Source organism: Orycteropus afer, unplaced genomic scaffold (assembly GCF_000298275.1).
Source record: "Orycteropus afer afer isolate SDZICR_OR568_19922 unplaced genomic scaffold, OryAfe1.0 scaffold00014, whole genome shotgun sequence".
Classification (NCBI taxonomy): domain Eukaryota; kingdom Metazoa; phylum Chordata; class Mammalia; order Tubulidentata; family Orycteropodidae; genus Orycteropus; species Orycteropus afer.
The window spans coordinates 9,242,612-9,263,547 of record NW_006921601.1 but is presented as its reverse complement, the minus strand read 5'-3'; the positions used below and the strand labels follow the sequence as shown (position 1 = coordinate 9,263,547).

The following is a 20,936-nucleotide window of genomic DNA, read 5'->3' as shown; positions in this document are numbered from 1 at the left end:
GTTTGAACTGCTGACCCTTCAGTTAGCAGATGAATGATCAACCCTTATGCCATCTCCTATTGGAAAGAATAAGGGTTCTTAAATGCAATAATCTTAGTTTCAAATTATAAACAGTGCTAAAGGCTAGGAAGCAGGGTAAGAAGAACAACATCATTAAATAATAGTAAGATTCTCTTCTAGTACTGTGTAACAATCTGATGGCAACTAACGACAACAAAGCAATGCACATTACTTAATTAAAATGGACATAAATACTTACATACAGTATTGCCAAATACATTTCTAGAACTGGGAAAAAAAAACCAGAAAGTATCTGGTCCAAATTCTTTTAAACTGTAGCAACTAAAAGACACATAGATTCAATATTTTGCCCAAAGTGATATAGCTTGTTAATGGCAAAGTCAGAACTAAAACCCAGATCATTTGTTCCTCTATTGCAAAGATCTGTAAAGGGCTAGACAAATGAAGATTTCAGGCTTTGTTGACCAGAAAGTCTAATACAACTAACTCAACTCAGCCATTACAGCATGAAACCAGCCATAAACCCACTGCCTTCAAGTCGATTCCAAATCATAGCTACCCCACAGGACAGAGAACTGTCCAAAGGGTTTCCAAAGGTGTAAATCTTTATAGAAGCAGACTGCCGCATCTTTCTCCTATAGAGTGGCTGGTAGGCTTGAACGGCTGATCTTTCGGTTCGCAGCCAAGCGCACTTTAACCACTGTGCCACCAGGCTCCTGAAACCACAAATGCGAATGGATATGATCCAACAAACTTAATTAATAAAAACAGGCAGCGATGAAGAACAGATCCTGGAAGCTCAGAAAAAACAAGCAAGATAAGTATCTTCTCTCTCCAAAAAGTACCATCAAAACAACCAACCAACCAACCAAAAACAAACTACTATTTAGGCATATGTATCATATTCAAACGGCAAAAAATGAAAGATAAAATCTAAAATTTTAAATAAAATCTAAAATCTAGAAAGAAGCCGGAGTTGGGGGTCAGGGGACCTGACCTCTAGAGAAACAAGGAAAGAATTATAGCTTACTTATCAAAAAAGTACATATGCAAACAAAAGTGCAATGAAATGCTTAAAGTGTTCAAAGAAAAAAATCACCAACCTAGAATTCTATATCCAGCGAAATAATCCTTCAAAAATGAAGGAGAAATAGAGACATTCTCAGGCAAACAAAAACTGAGGGAATTCATCGCCAGCAAACCTGCCCTATAAGAAATGTTAAAAGAAGTGCTTCAGGCAGAAAGAACATGCTTTAGATGAAAAACCTGGATCTACATAAAGAAAAGAGAACCAGAGAATGAATAAATGAAGGTAAAATAGAATCTTTTCTTTTTCTTATTCTTAACTGAACTAAAAGATAACTGTTTAAAGCAATAATAGTAATAAATATATGGGGCAACTATAGCACAGGGATAAGTGAAATAAATGACAGCAATTTCACAGGGACAGAAAGGAGGCATTGGGAAAACTTCGTTATCAAGTACCTATACTACACATGAGGCAGAACAGTGTTATTTGAAGGTGGATTTAGACTGGTTACAAATGTACATTGTAAACTCTAGATTAAAAAAAAAAATTAAGCACAACTGATACAGACAGAAGATAAACGGAATCATATAAAATACTCAAAACAGAGCAGGCAGAAAAAGAAGAGGGAAAAGAAACTAAAAACAAATGTAACTAATAGAAAACAATTACAAACACAGTAGCTATTAATCAAACTATGTCTAATCAAACTATGTCAATAATTATGTTAAATGTTAATGGTCTACAAAAGACCAATTAAAAGACAGAATTTGTGCAGATTAAAACAAGACATAACTATGTATTATCTATAAGAAATCCGCTTTAAATATAAAGACTCAGGTTAAAAGTAAAAGGATGAAACAAGATACACTTTCTTTTCACAAAAGAAAGCTGGAGCAACTATAGTATTCTAGACAAAGCAAACATCAGAACAGGAAACTTAGCAGATAAAGAGAGAAATTACATAATAATAAAGGAGTCAATTTTCTAAGGAGCATAAAAATACTAAACACGTATTCATCATCTAAAAATAGCATCAAAATACATAAGTCTAAAATTGATAGACCAGCACTCATCTGTCAGTTTGTTGTACTATGGTGGCTTGTGTATTGCTGCTATGAGGCTAGAGGCTATTACACTGTCATTTCAAATACCAGCAGGGTCACCCATGGTAGACAGGTTTCAGTGGAGCTTCCAGACTAAGACAGACTCGGAACAAGGAAGGGGCCATCCATTTTTCAAAGAACTGGCCAAAGAACACCTTACGAATAGCAGTGAAACACTGTCTATTACTGGGAAACGTTATGAATAGCTCTGAAACATTGTCTGATATTGTGCCAAAAGAAGAGCCCCTCAGGTTGGGAGGCACTCAAAATATGACTAGGGAAGAGCTGCCTCCTCAGAGTAGAGCTGATCTTCATGAGGGGGATGGAGTAAAGCTTTCAGGATCTCCATTTGCTGATGTGGCACCACTCAAAATGGGAAGAAACAGATGCAAACATCCATTAATAATCAGAACACGGAATGTACGAAGTATGAATCTAGGAAAATAGGAAGTTGTCAAAAACGAAGTGGAACACATAAAGATTGATATCCTAGGCATTAGTGAGCTGAAATGGACTGGTTTTGGCCATTCTGAATCAGATCTACTACGTCAGGAATGACAAATTGAAGAGGAATGGTGTGGCATTCATTCTCACAAAGAATGTTTCAATATCTATTCTGAAGTACAATGCTGTCAGTGATAGGATAATATCCATACGCCTACAAGGAAGACCAGCTAATACTACTATTATTCAAATTTACGCACTAGCCACCGAAGTCAAAAATGAGGAAATCGAACATTTTGACCAACTTCTGCAGTCTGAAATAGGCCAAACATGTAATCAAGATGTGTTGATTATCAATGGTGACTGGAATGCAAAAGTTGGAAACAAAGAAGAATCACTAGCAGTTGGAAAATATGGTCTTGGTGATAGAAATAGTGCTAGAGATCACATGACAGAATTCTGTAACATCAATGACTGACTCATTGCAAATACATTTTTTTCCAACACACACAGCAACTATACATGTGGACTTCATCAGATGGAGTACACAGGAATCAGATCGACTACATCTGTGGAAAGAGGCGATGGAGAAGCTTAATATTATCAGCCAAAATAAGACCAGGAGCTGATTGTGGACAGACCATCAGTTACTCATATGCAAGTTCAAGTTGAAGCTGAAGACAATTAAAACAAGTCCATGATAGCCGAAATATGACCTTGAATATATCCCTTCTGAATTTAGAGACCATCTAAAGAATAGATGTGATGCGTTAAACACCAAGGACAGAAAACCAGAGGAACTGTGGGATGACATCAAGAACAACATCCATGAAGAAAGCAAAAGGTCATTAAAAAGACACGAAAGGAAGAAAAGACCAATATGGATGTTAGAAGAGACTCTGAAACTTGCCCTTAAACAGATGGCAGCTAAAACAAATGAAAGAAATAACAAGAAAAAGAGTTGAACAGAAAATTTCGAAGACCAGCTCAAGAAGACAAAGTCAATTATTATGATGAAATGTGCAAAGACCTGGAGTTAGAAAAATAAAAGGGAAGAACATACCTGGCATTTCTCGAGCTAAAAGAACTGAAGATAAAATTCAAGCCCTGCACTGCAATACTGAAAGATTCTATGGGCAAAATATTGAATGATGCAGGAGACATCAAAAGATGGAAAGAATACACAGAGTCACCGTACAAAAAAAAAATTTGTCGATGTTTATTCATTTCAAGAGGTGGCATATGATCAAGAACCAATGGTACTGAAGGAAGAAGTTGAAGCTGCACTGAAGGAACTGGCAAAGAACAAGCCTCCAGGAACTGATGGAATACCCACTGACATGTTTCAAAAAACGGATGCCCCACTGGAGGCACTCACTTGTCTATGCCAAAAAATTTGGAAGACAACTATTTGGCCAACTGACTACAAAAGATTCGTATTTTTACCCATTCCAAAGAAAGGTGATCCCACAGAATGTGAAAATCATTGAACAATTAACATTAACATCACAGACAAGTAAAATCTTGCTGAAGATAATTAAAGAAGAGTTGCAGCAGTATATTGACAGAGAACTTTCAAAAATGTAAGCTGGATTCAGAAGAGGACGTGGAATGAGATATATCCCTGCTGATGTCAGAGGGATCTTGGCTCAAAGCGAAGAACACCAGAAAGATGTTTACCTGTATTTCATTGACTATGCAAAAGCATTCAATTGTGTGGATCATAACGAATTATGGATATAACAATAAGAAGAATGGGAATTCCAGAACACTTGATTGTACTCATGAGGAACTTGTACACAGACCAGGAGGCTGTCATTCAAACAGAATAAGGCAATACTGCAGAGTTTAAAATCAGGAAAGGAGTGTGTCAGGGTTGTACTCTTCCACCATACTTATTCAGTCTGTATGCTGAATAAATAATCTGAGAAGCTGGACTATATGAAGAAGAGTGGGGCATTAGGATTGGAGGAAGACTCATTAACAACTTACACACAGAAGACACAATTATGCTTGCTGAAGGTGAGGATGACTTGAAGCACTTACTGATGAAGACTGAAGACTACTACAGTCCTCAGTATGGATCACATCTCAACCTAAAGAAAATGAAAATCCTTACAACTGGACCAATAAGCAGCAAAACAATAAATGGAGAAAAGAATAAAGTTGTTAAAAAAAAAAAAAAAAGAAGGTGGGGACCAGGTTTGCTGGTCCCATAGGGCCTGGTGGAACCACTGAGACTATGGCCCCTAGCTGCCCTTCAGGTCTGGAATTGAACCTACACCTGTGGTTTCCAGCCAAAGAAAGTACAGGCATGTGAGTTAAACATTTACCTCAAGTAGACACATGCCCTGGAGAGAACAATCATGGGAGAAGGAAGGGCTGCTTATGCACAGGGAGACAGCTCAGGGCGCAGAAGAGTATGGAGGGATGGACACTGGGAAGAGGTAACTATGGGGAGGAAGTGAGAGGGAAGCTGTTGCATTGTAAATTTTGGTCAATGACATGAGACAAAGTATATGTGAACTGCTGTATGAAAAGTGAATTTACTCTGTAAATCTTCACCCAAATCAAAATAAAATTTAAAAAAAAAGAATAAAGTTGTTAAAGATTTCAAAATACTTGGTTCCACAATCAACACCAATGCAAGCAGCAGTCAAGACATCAGATGATGTATTACACTGGGCAAATCTGCTGCAAAAGATCTTTTTCAAGTGATGAAGAGCAAAGATGTCTCTTTGAAGATTAAGGTGTGCCTAACACAAGCCATGATATTTTCAATTCCCTCATATACATGTGAGAGCTGGACAATGAACAAGGAAGACCAAAGAAGAGCTGATGCTTTTGAGTTGGCAAAGAATACTGAAAATACCATGAACTGCCAAAAGAACTAACAAATCTATCCTGGAAAAAGTGCAGCCAGAATGCTCCTTGGAAGAGACTTTGGTTATGTTGTCAGAAGGGACCATTCCTTGGAGGATATCATGCTTGTAAAGCGGAGAGTCAACAAAAAAGGGATGGAGTGCCACTGTGGCTGCAATGATACAATGGGCTCAGATGTGGCAAGGATTGCGAGGGTGGCACAGGACTGAGCAGTGTTTTGTTCTATTGTATACAGGGTCACTATGAGTTGGAGCCGACTTGACGGCACCTAACAACAACAACAAAAAATTGATAGAAATGAAAGGAGAAATGAACAAAAGCACTAATATATTTGGAGACTTCAATACCCATCTTCAGAAACCAATAAATCAAGGAGCAGAAAATTAAGAAGAATATTGATGGGCTGAAAAGCACTATCAATCAACTTGATGTAAATGACATTTATACAGTATTCCATCCAATAGCAGCATATATATGTACACACACACACATTCTCAAGCTCACATGGAATATTCAGCAAAACAGTCCACATTCTGAGCCATAAAACACATCTTAAAAAATTTAAGCCAATAGAAATCATACAAAGCATGCTCTCACTACAATGAAATTAAGCTAGAAATCAATAACTGGAAAATCCTCAAATATCTGAAGCATAAAAAACACATTTCTAAATAACAAACAGGTCAAGAAAGAAGCCTCAAGGGAAACTAAGATGAATCTGAATCTAAATAAGAATGAATATGAAACATATAAAAATTTGTGGGATGCGGAGAAAGCAGTGCTTGGAGGGAAATTTACAGCATTTAACGCATATATTAGAAGAGAAGAAAGAACTAAAATCAATAATCTAAGCTTCCAAGCTAAGAAACTAAACAAAGATTAGCAAATTAAATCTAAAGTAAGCAGAAGGAATGAATAAAAATCAGCACAGAAATCAATGAAACTGAAAATGGGAATTGACAGAGAAAAATCAACTAAATGAAAAGCTAGTTCTTTGAAAAAATCAGTAAAATTGATAAACCTCTCATCAGCCTATGAAAAAAATAAGACACAAATTACTAATATTAGAAAATGAAAGAGTCCTTCATTTTAATGTCCATGGACATTAAAAGGATATTAAAGGAATACTATGAACAACTCTATGCCCTCAAATTTGATATCTCAGATAAAATGGACCAATTTTTGAAAGACACAAGTATTAAAACTCACAGAGGAGAAATAGATAACCTGAATAGCCCTATAATCTATTAAAGGAATTGAATCAATGAGTATTAACCTCCCCCTCCAAAAAACCATCAGGCCCAGAGGATTTCACCAGGGAACTGTACCACACACTTAAGGAAGAAATAATACCAAGTCTTCATAATCTCTTCCAGAAAATGGAATAAGGATAATATTATCCTAACACCAAAACCAAGAAAGAAAACAACAGAACACTATCTCTCATGAACATAGATAAAAAATCCTCAGCAAAATATTAGCATATCAAATCCAACAATGTATAAAAAGAACTATACAACAGAACCAAGAGAGATTTCTTCCAGGTATGTAAATCTGGTTCAATATTTAAAAATCAAGCTATGAAATCCATCATATCAACAGACTAAAGAAATAATTACAGGATCATTATCAATTTATATAGAAAAAAGTAGATGACAAAATCCAATACATATTCATGATAAAAACTTTTAGCTAACTAGAAATAGAAGGGAACCTCCTCAACTTGATAAACAACTACAAAACTTTATAAACTCCTCAACTTGCTAACAATTGCAAACCTACATTTAATACTATGCTTAATGGTAAGAGACTTTTCCCCTAACAATATCACACTGGAAGCTTTAGCTACTGAAAGAAGACAAGAAATAGAAAACGTAGACAGATGGGAAAGGAACATAAAACTAACATCATGTGCAGGCGACATGATTGTCTATGTAGAAAAACAGGCATGGAGCTGGATTTGGCCACCAGCCTTAGTGGTGGCTGCTTGAATGCAATGTTCTTTGTAAGTTATAATGTACCCACTACCTTATTCGTTACATAGTAATTTCTATTCATCTATCTGACCTGAAAAGATAATTTTAAAAGATAAAAGTTAATGGTGATGATGGTGAGAATAATGGTAATGGTATAAATACATATATGCAAGTAAAACTCTATTATTAAATCTTGCCTAAAAACCTGCTATATTTAATATGACTCTGAGCTACTAGTTTAGTCTTTAGGTTAGTTACTTATTTTTCATACCATACTCAGGACATTCTATCTGTAACTAACCTCTCAATAAAGCCGAATATATGACTGTGAAATAAATGGTTTGATAAAATCTTAAAATCATAGATACAGAGACTAAAAAAAAAAAAAAAAAGATTATATCCCAGAGATAACCTAGTTTTGTCATTTTCAGTTATGATCCATGGAACTATGTTTTGTTTAGTTTTTTTTTTAAACTTACCTTAATGGAGGGAAACTGTGGGCTCTGGCTTTATCCTACCTCAAAATGATTACTTCTAACTTCCTGAAACTATTTCTCTGAGATAATCTTTAAACCTTAAACCAAAACTATCCCCTGAAATTTTAAAACCAAGTAATAGTTTAGCTTAATTACTAAAAAATATCTGCCTTGAGCATTATATGCTCTTTTAAGAACTATCTATATGAGATCAAATTGGTGACAGCAACTTTAAAGGTTAGATAGAAACCTTAGGGAGCAGCGAACTTATGTTAAATAGGAGGAATAACTCAAAAAAACAAGGGGAGCTCTGGTAGCATAGTGCCTAAGGCTTGACTGCCTACCAGAAGGCTGGCGGTTCAAACCCACCAGCCACTCCTCGGAAGGAAGGTTGGGCAATCTACTTCTGTAGTGATACCGCCTCGGAAACCCAAGGATGGGTCGCTGTGAGTTGTGTCCAACTCAACGGCACATAACAACAACAACAACTCAAAAAAAAGGAGGATGAGCATGTCTACACAATTCAAAGAATGTAATCAATATCACTAAATGGTATATGTAGATACTGTTGAATTGGCGTATATTTTGAAGGTTGGGCAATCTACTTCCGACGTGATAACACCTCAAAAACCCAAGGAGGGGTTGCTATGAGTCAGATCCAACTCCACGGCATGAGTTTGGTTTTTTGGTTTTATATTCTTAACAATAATTATATATACACATACACATGTACATATACATAGAGAGAGAGAGAGAGACAATAGACACTCTGGGTACAGTGGTTAAGACATTTGGCTGGTAACCAAAAAGTCAGTGGTTCAACCCCACCAACTACTCCATAGAAAAAAGATGAGGCAGTGTGCTTCCGTAAAGATTTACAGCCTTGGAAACCCAATGGCAGTTGCTATGAGTCAATCTGATGGCAGTCAGTATTGTTTTTGTTTTCATTTAAAAAAACAAATACCAAACTCACTGCTATAGAGTCAGCTCTGACTCATAGCAACCTCCTTCAAGTTTCGAAGGTGGTATCTCTATGGAAGTAGATTGCCCAGTCTTCCTTCTATGGAGTGGCTGGTGGAGTTTCCCGACTTAGAACCTTGGTTTCCTGACTACCAAGGCACCCTACCCACACTTCCACCCAGTTTGCTTACATAGCTATAGTTCAGCTTCCTGGAAACTGATGTTTTTCCTGAAGTTTAATTATTACTATTCACATACATAAAAAATAGTCTTAAAAAAATTAAGCTTCTTAATAAGAACTTCATAGTTACTACCTGCAACAGCTATAGCAATTATGTAACAGTTTAAAGATTACTTTATTCTCCTCTTCAACTAAAATACACAGAGAAAAAATGGTACCTTTTCAAGTCCAGGTTTTGAAATCTTTTCAGTACCACTGTTGCTCTCAAGGCAGATTCCTTCATCAACACCATCATCATTGGAGAAGTCATTGCTCATCTGATCACTGTGACAACTGCCTTCATTTTCTGCTCCACTGTCAGTGCAACTTTCAGTCTGAGGAGATTTCTTAATGAAACATTATTCTCTTAAAACTATAAGTCAAATACTGATAAAATACACTGAACAAAATCTTTTTTTGTTAACTTTCCCACATAATTTTAAGAAATTCTTATTAATATTCATTTTAAGTCATTACATTTTCTCTTAAAAATGAGACCATAAGTAAAATTAAACAAACAAAAAATTCAGTGTATTTTATTTAAAAGCATTTCTGTATATCCTTGATATTCTAATACAATAATTAGTGATATGGATTTTTATTAAGCCCCATTTATTTTTATAGTTGCAATGTGAAAATATAAAATTACCATCTTTCAAAATAAAAGAAAAAAAAATGAGCTTCTTTTGCCCTCAAATCCCAAACAAATATATTTTCTTGAACAAAAAAAGTTCAATCCAATCTATCATTGAACTAGGTTTTATAGATATTAGAAAGAAAAATAAGACTTTGATCTGTCCTTAAGAATTTTATATTCTAATGTGGAGAAGATGGAACTGCAATAACAGCAAGTCATACTTTTATGGTTTTTAAATCGCTTCTATGCAATTTTAAGTTGAAGAATTCTATTTCAAAGATATCTCGAAACAACCTTTCCCTCCATTCTTTTAACGCTGTATCTCACACACTGCCATAGACTCAATTCCAACTCATAGTGACCCCCATTGGGTTTCTAAAGCTGTAAATCTTTATGGAAGCAGACTACCTCATCTTTCTTCAGTGTTGCAGGCTGGTGAGTTCAAACAACCAAACTTTTTGTTAGCAACCAAATGCTGCCTTAACCACTCATTACACCACTAGAGCACCTCACTTTAACAGTATATACATATATATATATGAAATTGCTTTTATTTCGTTTGAGAATGCTTTTCTAAAATGCAAGATCTCAATATGTATAAATCATTCCTTGAAAGTTCTTAAATCAACAATATGTAGCAAGTGCCAACTTTTTGCCAAGAACTATGTCACTGTACAGAATATGTCTAAGATATAGTCCTCATCTCTCAAGAAAGTTTTATACAAAGGAATAAGGAGGTGAAAACCAACTTTAGATCTTTACACTAACCCCAAAGATATTTCCTCAAAACTTCTTCAACTAAGCCAGAATATCTATCTTGTTTTCTCCCAAGAACTGGACCTAGAACTTCCTAAACAATACTGTCAAACTTTGTATCTAGGTTTCCTTCCTTTAGAAAAGATTTTTCTTTGTAAGAAATACATTAGGAATATACAGAAGACTGATCTAACACTGATCTCTGTGTAAGAAGATTCTGTGTAAGGATCCTCCAAGGATTTGTCTCCTTTCAAAGTTCAGTATAATTGGAGACGATTTCTTAACTTAAGCGTAAGTGTTTGAGATATTATTTTAGATTAAATTTTTCAAAATGCCACATGATCACAGCTACCATTCAATGAACATCTACTTTGCTAGGCATTCTATTCTATAAAAAGCAAGTAATATCCTTATTTTATAGAAAGGAAAATGAGGCTCAGAAAGGTTAAATGAATTATCTAAAGGAGCCCTGGTGGCACAGTGGTTAAAGAGCTTGGCTGCTATCCAAAAGGTTTGTGGTTCAAACTCACCAGATGCTGTGCAGGAGAAAGATGGGTATTATTTAAAATCAAGTATCTTGTAAGTAGCAGTATAAGATTTTGAACTTATATCTCAATAGACCCAAAACTGTGCTCTGCTCTTCCACATTGTTTTTTGGTATTTAAAGGATTAAGAAAAGTTGATGAAGATTTAAAATTATTTTTGAGCTCCTGGGAAAAAGGCATTTTTATACTTAAGAGTACTTACTTCCAATCACAAAAAATCACTTTATGGTAGTTTTGAGACTAAAGATTTATCACTCTGTAACAGCTATGCTAAATGGTTGTCTATATCCCCCATAATGACATCACAACAGTTTCCAAAAGAAAAGAAATGGGACATTATGGCTCTTTCACTGAATAAGGTTAGCTTCTTAAGATGAGAGCCCGACACCAGTGTCAAACTACCCCAAGTAGATCTTTTAAAAACATGACTAACATGGATTACTTAGAAACATAGTAACAAGATAAAATAAATATTTACCTCATCTTCAACATCAATAAATGTACTCATATCTAGCTCCTCAGGAAAAGTCATCCGATCATTCAATTTAATCCTATGCATAGTCGTATAATCAAAATCAAACCTTTTCAACTGTAGGGTCAGCAGATAAGGAAAATGCAAAAATCGAAGCCCCTAAATAAAAAAAAGATTCTACTGAATACTGAATATTTAGCTCAGAAAATTAAATATCAATTTCTATATGGCATCTACCTTTCGTGCATCACATTTCTTCTTACATCGTTCACAAAAATACTGATTTGGACCATCCAATATCTCCGGCTGAATAAATGCATGCAATGCTTCTTCCTAGTCACAAAAAGAAAAAAAAAAAAAAAAAAAAAAAGATTGCTTTGTTAATGACAAAGCTCTGAATCTAAAAGCAATGCAATTACCTAAATACTACTAAGTAGAATGGCTAGAAATGTAGGAAATTAAAAGGTACCAAGTTGGGGAATAATAGTGAAATATTATTATCACTAGAAGAAATGAGTGAAAAAGTATTTTATTTCATTCTGGATGAGACCTACTTCTACTTAGTAAGAATTATTTTAGAAATGTTGTCTTTCTGCAAATCACAGCCATTTCTACTTAATTTTTATATTTGACTTTATATTCTGATGTTTGGCTAAATAATTTAACAAAAATAAACAGTCTTTATATTAAAAAGTAATTACATCCTTCTTTAAAAAATTACTTACATGTACCACATTTTAAAACTACAGTAAGTATCACTGACCTGAAAAATTCATACACTTAATAATCTAATGATTATCCATAATCACTAAATTGGTCAATCACTAAACTCACCCCCATACTAGTTTACAGACTGAAAAACACTGTGCAACCTTCTCACTGCACGTCAAGATACTATCCCATTTGAAAACGGATAATGAGAGCTCTTAGATTATTCACCTAGTAAAACCATATACTTCTCATTTCTCCATACAGCCTTACAACAGAAGTAAAAAAGTCAGTATGAATACCATTAAAGAATCAACTGGACATGAAATTCACTTTTATTTTACCACTGGCTTTTTTTTAATTTTATTGTGATTTGGGTGAAGATTTACAGAGCAAATTCACTTTCCATACAGCAGTTCATATACACTTTGTCTCATGACATTGACCACAGTTTACCACAATGCAACAGCTCCCCTCCCACCTCCTCCTCACAGTTACCTCTTCCCAGTGACCATCCCTCCATGGGCTCCTGTCCCCTGAGCTGTCTCCCTGTGCATAAGCAGCCCTTCTTTCTCCCATGATTGTTCTCTCCAAGGAGTGTATCTATTTGAGGTAAATGTTCAACTCATATGTCTGTCTTTTGTTTGGCTGGAATCCACAGGTATGGGATCAATTCCAGACCCTAAGGGCAGCTAGGGGCCATAGTCTCCACCAGGCTCTATCAGACCAGCAAGCCTGGTCCCCCCCTTTTTTTCCTCCAATGATTTTGAGTTTTGTTCCACATTGTTCTCCCTCTCTATCAAGGATCTCCTACATAGATCCCCTTTCAAGTGGAGGACAGTGGTAGCCGGGTACCATCTAGTTCTTCTGGTCTCATAGTCATATAGGCTGCAGATCAGATGGTTTACCAGTCGCTAGGACTAATTGTTTCCATGAATTTTGATTTTCTTCATTCTTCTCTGTTCTGGATGAGGAGAGACCCATAGTTGCATCTAGACGACAGCTTGTTAGTTTTTAAGATCCCAGTCGCTACTTGCCAAGGTAGGAGGTGGAACAATGTTTTGTGTAGTATGTTATGCCAATTGAGCTTGATGACCCCTGCTATGGTCCCAAGCCCACAGGTTCAACTACTCGGTCTCTCTGGGTAGCTGGCTGTGACCAAGCAGTAACCACAACCTTGCCCCTTGTCAGCTCTACTATACACCTGGGAATTCTGATCATTCACATAAACTTGTAGGACCACTGTCTGCCAACCCTATATATGTACTTGGATACACTCCCCATTTCATAGACATACCTAATCGTACAGCCTGTGCACCCATGTCTGCCTTCATTGACAATGCAGTACTATATGTATCACTGGATTTTTGCAATTTAAGATAAATTTTAGTTAATATAACACATAAGAGTGAATGTATAATCTCAAATTTCAGCTGCCATCATCATTTTTTTCACACGCATTCTAAGCAGAAATATTAATATTTATTACATGTAAAGAAAAAGAAATGGAATCATTAAGAAAAACAGAATATCTTCAAATATTTTTCTTTTGATAAAGAACAAGTTGTTCTTCATGAGATAAATAAAACGATCTTGATCTGGCCAAATGGACTTAGTTGCAAAATAGCTGTCAAAGCTTATAAAATTACTATCCATGTATTATGATATAGTTTACTTTGGAACAAGAAAAGCCTATAAAAAGATATTCAAAGTCTTCTAAATTCAACCCCTTCTCTATCTTGTTCTCAGGACACAGGAAGCACCAAGGGAGGAGGAGACCAAATAGCTGGCCTTTGTCTTTTCCCTATGACCTAGCATTTTACAGGAGGTCAAGGAAAAGATGCTTAGAAAATATTTTTTTCTCTACAGCATATTGGAACAATGAAAAATGGTAAAAACACAATTGAGAAAAAAAAAAAACACTAAAGGAAGTTAGGTCTAGGCCTGATAGCAAATTAATCAGGCTTATCAATACAGGTAATCTGTACTGGTAAAACACTAAATGCATATTTAAAAAAAAAAAAAAAAAAAACACCTCACTGCTGTCACAGTCGATTCAACTCATAGCAACCTCTCCTGGGGTTTCTGAGGTGGCATCTCTACACAAGTAGATTGCCCAACCTTCCTTCCGAGGAGTGGCTGGTACGTCTGAACCACCAGCCTTCTAGTTAGCAGTCAAATACCTTAGGAATCATGCCATCAGAGCTCCCCCTAACAACATATATATTTTTTAAAAGTAGAGGGAATAAGATAATTATGTAATTTAAATTCTACTTTAAATTTATTTATACTAAAGTATGTGTATTAGTCTCTGCTTAAAATTTCACAACTAGTCCTATCTTGTTTTTGTTTTCTAAATAATATAAAACAGAAGAAAGTTGCAACAGAGAACTCCCATACAATCTTTATTCAGATTCACTAATAAATGTTTTACTTGGTTTGCTTTACATTTCTCTCTCAAACACACACACACAAGATGTATTTTTTCTGAACCATTTGAGAATACCTTCACACATTATACTTTACCTGTAATTTTTAAAGATTAAGAATATTGTTACATAAACAATACAGCTATTAAACTCAGGAAAACTTTTTATTGATAAAGTACTTGTCACTCCATGTTCCAATTCTGTCAATTATCTTAACATTGCCCTTAACAACACTTCTTGCCTTCCAGTACAGAATCCAATCCAGGATGACTGCATTTGGCTGCCTGTTTCTTTCTATTTCTTTTTTAATCTGAAGCAGTTCCTCACCCTTTCTTTCTATCATGACACTTGATTTTTTTTTTTTGAAAATAGAAGCTAGTTATTTTATAGAATGTTCTCATGATTAGATTCAGGTTATGCATTGCTTGTGATACTACGTAAGTAATGACACATCCATCTAAGAGCATCAGAGATGAAGGCCACAATGGCTTTAACCTCGCACGGGTAGTATTAACTCAAATCACCTGGTCAAGATGTGATCAAGATGGTCAAGGTTTCTCCCCTACACAGTTCTTATTTGCAAGGCAGCATCTCCACTGAAGTAGATTGCCCAGTCTTCCTTCCGAGGAACGGTTGGTGAGTTTGAACTGCCAGCGTTCTGGTTAGCAATCAAATGCCTTAGGCATTATGCCACCAGAGTTCCCATAAGAATAGTAACCATATATAAGAATAATAAACCAACTATAGGAAGACACTTGAGGACCATACAAAAATGCTGATATTTACCAAACTTTTTACCTTAGATTTAGCGTTCACTAATTAAGTCCCTGGGAGTTCCGGTAGCGTAATGCCTAAGGCATTGGACTGCTAACCAGAAGGCTGGCAGCTCAAATCCACCAGACATTCTTCGGAAGGAAGATCAGGCAATCTACTTTGGTAGAGATACCACCCTCAGAAACCCAAGGAGGGGTCACTTTGAGCTGGCATTGACTCGAGAGCAGTGAGGTTTTTTTTAAGTCCCTAAGGAGCTCTGATGGTGTAGTACCTAAGGCATTTGACTGCTAACGAAAAGGTCGGTGGTTCAAATCCACGAGAAGACTGGGTGATCTACTTCCATAAAGATTTACCACCTTGGAAACCCAAAGGGGATCACTATGAGTCAGAATTGACTCTATGGCAATGAGTTTTTTTTTAAATGAAGTCCCTAGTGTCACTTCGTGGTACAAATGGTTAACATCCTCAACTGCTAATAGAAAGGTTGGAGGTTTGGGTCCACCCAGAAGCGCCTGGTAATCCACTTCTGAAAACCCTGTGGAATGGAACTTTACTCTGACATACATGGGGTTGCCATGAGTTGGAACTGACTTGACAGCAACTGATTTTAATGGATTCTTCCCTAAACCAAATGTTAACACTGTGTTTTGAGCAACTTGAAAATATTTCTCTTTTAATAGGTAAGTTAAGCCCACTCACATTTATGGATATAACTGATAATGCTTGATCTTATTTGTCATTATTTTGTTTTGTAATTACTGTATGTATTAGGCAATATTTACTGTGTTTTTTCTTTATATTCTCTGTCTTTTTTGGTATTTAGGAAAATTAGCAATCTTACTACCTTAGCAGTTACTTCTGCATTTCAACTTTTTAGTGCTCTTAATCCTCTTTATTCTTTCTTATGCAACCTTTCTGTTTCTGGTCTGCCAGTTTTAAATGGTATTGTCTGTCTCCCACCTATTATCTATACAACAGTCAGTGATCTTATTCTACATTCCCTTGCTCTCTCTTTTCTACCAGTTTTTAAAAGAGTTACGTTCTTTGTACTTTGTCTAATATTTGACATTTCACACTACTCTTCTACCCATGTGATCACCCTTATTTTAGTCTTGCTGCTTTTAAGATCTCTCCTTGACTCTTTCAGCATTTTCACTGTGTGTCCATTTCTGGGTCTCTTCACATTTAACCTAGTTGGAGTTTGTTGTGATTCCTGGATATATAGGTTACTGTTTTTCAGTGTGTCTGGGTAGGTTTTAACCATTATTTCTCAAAAATATTTTTCTTTTCTCTTTCTTCTCCTCCTGATATTCACATTATGCATAAGTTGATTCATTAATGTTGTTCCACATTTCTCTGAGACTGTTCATTTTTCTTCACTTTTTTCCTCTCTCTGCTCTTTGGCTTGTATAATCACCATCAATCTTTTTTTTTTTTTTTTTTGCTAATTCTTTCTTTTGCCAGTTCAAATCTGCTATTGAGCCAGACTACCTAGTGAATTTTCAACCTTATTTATTTTTTAGTTCCAGTATTTCCATTTGGTCATATTATTTTTTTTAATTTCTATCTCATTCTTGATCATCTCTACTTGATATAACACTTTCATCATACTTTCCTTCATTTTTTCAATCTAGCTATCCTTTAGGTCTGTGATCTTATTTATAATTGCTACTTCGAAATTTTTTTTCTGTTAGATCTGCTATCAGGTCACTCTCACAGGCAGTTTCTGTTGCCTGTTTTTATTTGTTTTTTTCCTGGTGTATGGGCCATACTTTCCTGTTTCTTTGTATGCTTTGTAATTTTTTTGCCAGCAACCGGACATTTGAGATATTGCAGCAATTTTGGGTACTGGTCACCCACATACCTGATGCTTGTTACCTGCTGGTTTATTTGTTTAGTGAATTGTTGGATAGCTTCAATGACTTTCTGATGCTACTCCTCAGAGATGCACAGCTTTGGGTATGCCCACAGTAAGCCAGTGGTACTGGCAGGGCTCTCTTCTACTCTTTCTCTGACCACATATAGCTGTGAAACTACATTATTGCCAGATAATTGCTCTAATGCTCCCAACCATTCCTTTGGACATACATTCCTCTACAAACTAATCAGACCCAGAAACCACAGTATATTAACAGATACTATGGCTTTTTAATTCTAGCTTTTTAATAAGTTGTCAGCAGGATAATTATAAATAAGATACAGAAATTAGTTTCACTTCATCCATCCAATCAACAAATCAATTACATAAATGATGGGAAAAAAAGTAAATATATATACACACACTTAATATGATACCAAAAACCAAACGCACTGCCATCAAGTCAGATCAAGAGACCCCTCCTTGGGTTTCTTAGGCAGTATCACTATGGAAAGAGATTGCCCAACCTTCCTTCCAAGGAGTGGCTGGTGGGTTTGAACCGCCAGCCTTCTGGTTAGCAGTCAAATGCCTTAAGCACTACGCCACCAGAAGTCCATTTCAAGCTCCATTTTAAGTATTAAAAATGTATTATTTTAAAAAAAAAAAAAAAAGCTATAGGCCATAAAAATGGAACAAAATATAATAAATTTTGTATTATTAACACCAGAAATACTGCATTGCTTACCATGAGCTTTCCTCTTGGGTGTTCATGTACCATGCTTCTAAACTATCTTTGGTTTGACTATGATTGCTTTTTATTATTCCTAAATGAGGATAATAATTTTATTATCTAAAGCATTACTACTCCCTCAAAAATTATGCAAAATGTAATTCTGTACTTTTTTCCAGACTAATTTTCAGGGTTCAGGAAAGAACACAGAGAATTATTATAGCCTTTATCTACCACCTACTGTTGCTAAAGCAATTCTAACTCATAGCGACCTTGCAGGACAGTGTACAACTGCCTCATAGAAGTTCCAAGGCTGAAAATCTTCATGGAAGCAAACTGACACATTTTTCTCCTGACTATATCCTTAGTCATCCACATTAAAAAATACAAGTTAATGTTCCTCCAGAAGCTAGCAAACAATTACCCTATAATCCAGCAACTCCAATCCTAGTCATATACCCAAAAGAAGTGAAAACATGTACTAAAACCAATACATGTACATGCATGTTCTTAATAGCACTATTCTCAACAGCCAAAAGGTAAATGTCCATCAATGGATAAAAACATAATAAATTAATATACACATACAATGGAAAGTACTATATTATGCATATACTACAATAATTGTGAAATATTACTCAGCCATAAAAGGGAAGTAAGTATACCCACTTCTCACTTATCAACATGGTTAGGTTCCAAAGACCACATCATTACCTGAAACTTGTTGTTATGTGCCATTGAGTAGGACCCAACTCATAGCAACCTCTCCTTGGGTTTCCGAGGCGCTATCACTACGGAAGTAGATTGCCCAACCTTCCTTCCAAACATGAAACTTAGCCTTGTGCAAAAATGGAGGATGACCACACCATTATATAACTGCCAGCTTACATCATTTCATAATTGCCAAACCACTGAGAATCATGGCCCAGCCAAACTGACACACAGCCTTAACCATCACAACCAGCATTACTTTCACCTCACGTTTTAGTGTTCAATATTTTGTTTTATTGATTTTCCCTACTACTTTCTGTTTTCAATTGCACTGACTTCTGCTCTTTATCATATCCTTCCTTCTACTTGCTTTGGGCTTAATTTGTTGTTTTTTTTTCTTTTTCTTTTTTTTAAGGTTATTGATCTGAAACTTCTCCTCCTTTTTAATGTAAGCATTTAGTAGTACAAGTTTCCCCTCAGCACTGATTTAGCTGCATCGCACCAATTTTGATATTTTCATTCAAGTTTTTTTTTTTTTAATTTCCCTTGAGACTTACTCTCTGACCCATGGATTATTTAGAAGTATGTCACATATTTTCCATGTATCTGGAGATTTTCCTGTTATCTTTCTGTTACTAATTGCTAATTTGAGGCCATTGTGGTTGGTGAACACACACTATGATTTTAATTCTTTTGTGTTCGTTTAAGTTTATATTATCGTCTAAGATATGATCTATCTTGATTGATCTATGCTCTTTGGACACTTCAAAAAATGTGTTATTACACTATTGTTGAGTGGACTATTTAATAAATGTTGATTATATCCCATCAGTTGATGGTGTTGTTTGCTGATTTCCTGTCTAGCTGTTCTATCAATTGCTAAGAAAGGGATGATGAAGTTTCCAACTACAGTTGTGGCTTTGTTCATCTGTCTTCTCAGTTCTATCAGTCATCCCCCCGCCCGCCCCCCCCCATATATTTTGCAGCTGCTATTTGGTGTATATGCATTCAGGACTGCTTGATCATCGTGATGAACTCATCATTTTTTATTATTATAGAACACCTGTCTCGTAATTTTCTTTGCCCTAAAGTCTATTTTATCTGATGTTAATATAACCACATCTGATTTCTTCTGATTAATGTTTGAATGATATACCATTTTCCATCCTTTTATTTTCAACCTGCCTATATCAATATATTTGAAGTGAGTTTCTTGTAACAGGGTACAGTGGGGTCACTTTAAGGAGCTCTGGTGCACAGTGGTTAAGGCATTCAATGCTAACCAAAGGGTTGGCAGGTTGAACTCACCAGCCACTCCATGATAGAAAGATGAGGCAGTCTGCTTCCATAAAGATGTACAGCCTTGGAAACCCTATGGAGCAGTTCTACTCTGTCCTATAGTGTGACTATGAATCAGAATCAACTTGATGGCAGTAGGTTTGTGTTGTGGTTTTGCTTACCATTGTTTTTTCCTTCCTGATGTTCCAAAATGCCTTTCTTTTTATCATTTACTTCTGTTTGGAGAACTTCCTTTAACCATTTTTTTTAGAGTAGAACTGTTGGTGACAAATTCTCTTGGTTTTCTGTCATCTGAGAATATCTTGATTTCTTTCCCCTTTATTCCTGAAGAATGTTTGTGCTGGGTATAGAGCTCTGTTGGAAGGAAGATGGGGCAATCTACTTCCGTAGTGATACTGTCTCGGAAACCCAAGGAGGGGTCGCTATGAGTCGGGTCCAACTTGACGGCACATAACAACAACAACAACATAGAACTCTGGACTGACAGTTCTTTCAGCTCTTGAAAAAGTGTTGCTCCATTTAGTTCTGAGCTCCACAGTTTCTGTTGAGAAATCTGCTGACAGAAAAATCCAAGTGTTTTCCCCCTATAAGCAAAATGTCTTTTTTTCTCTTGCTGCTTTTAAGATATTTTCATTGTCTTCACTTTTCTGAACCTACCAGCCACTTTCTCTGAGGAGAAAGATGACGTAGTCTGCTTCCATAAAGATTTGCAGCTTTGGAAACCCTATAGGGTCGTTATGAATCAGAATCAACTTGCTGGCGGTGTGTTTGGTTTTCACTTTTCAGAAGTTTGACTAAAATTAGGTTTGTAGAGTTCCCTGGGGTTATCTTGTTTGAAGTCTGTTCAGCTTCTTACACCTTTTGCCAATTCTGGGACATTTTCAGCCACTATTTCATTGAGGTC

The 20,936-nt window shown here is 35.9% G+C and overlaps 1 protein-coding gene across 1 annotated transcript in view; it reads right to left on the bottom strand.

Moving 5' to 3' along the window:
- Positions 1-20,936, bottom strand: part of USP47 (ubiquitin specific peptidase 47) — a 133,820-nt gene that overhangs the window by 59,805 nt on the left and 53,079 nt on the right. The window contains exons 9-11 of the mRNA XM_042782906.1: positions 11,761-11,856; positions 11,530-11,682; positions 9,293-9,460 (exon numbers count right to left, since the gene is read on the bottom strand). Of these exons, the coding sequence (XP_042638840.1) occupies positions 9,293-9,460; positions 11,530-11,682; positions 11,761-11,856 (417 nt within the window). The remainder of the gene's footprint in view (positions 1-9,292; positions 9,461-11,529; positions 11,683-11,760; positions 11,857-20,936) is intronic.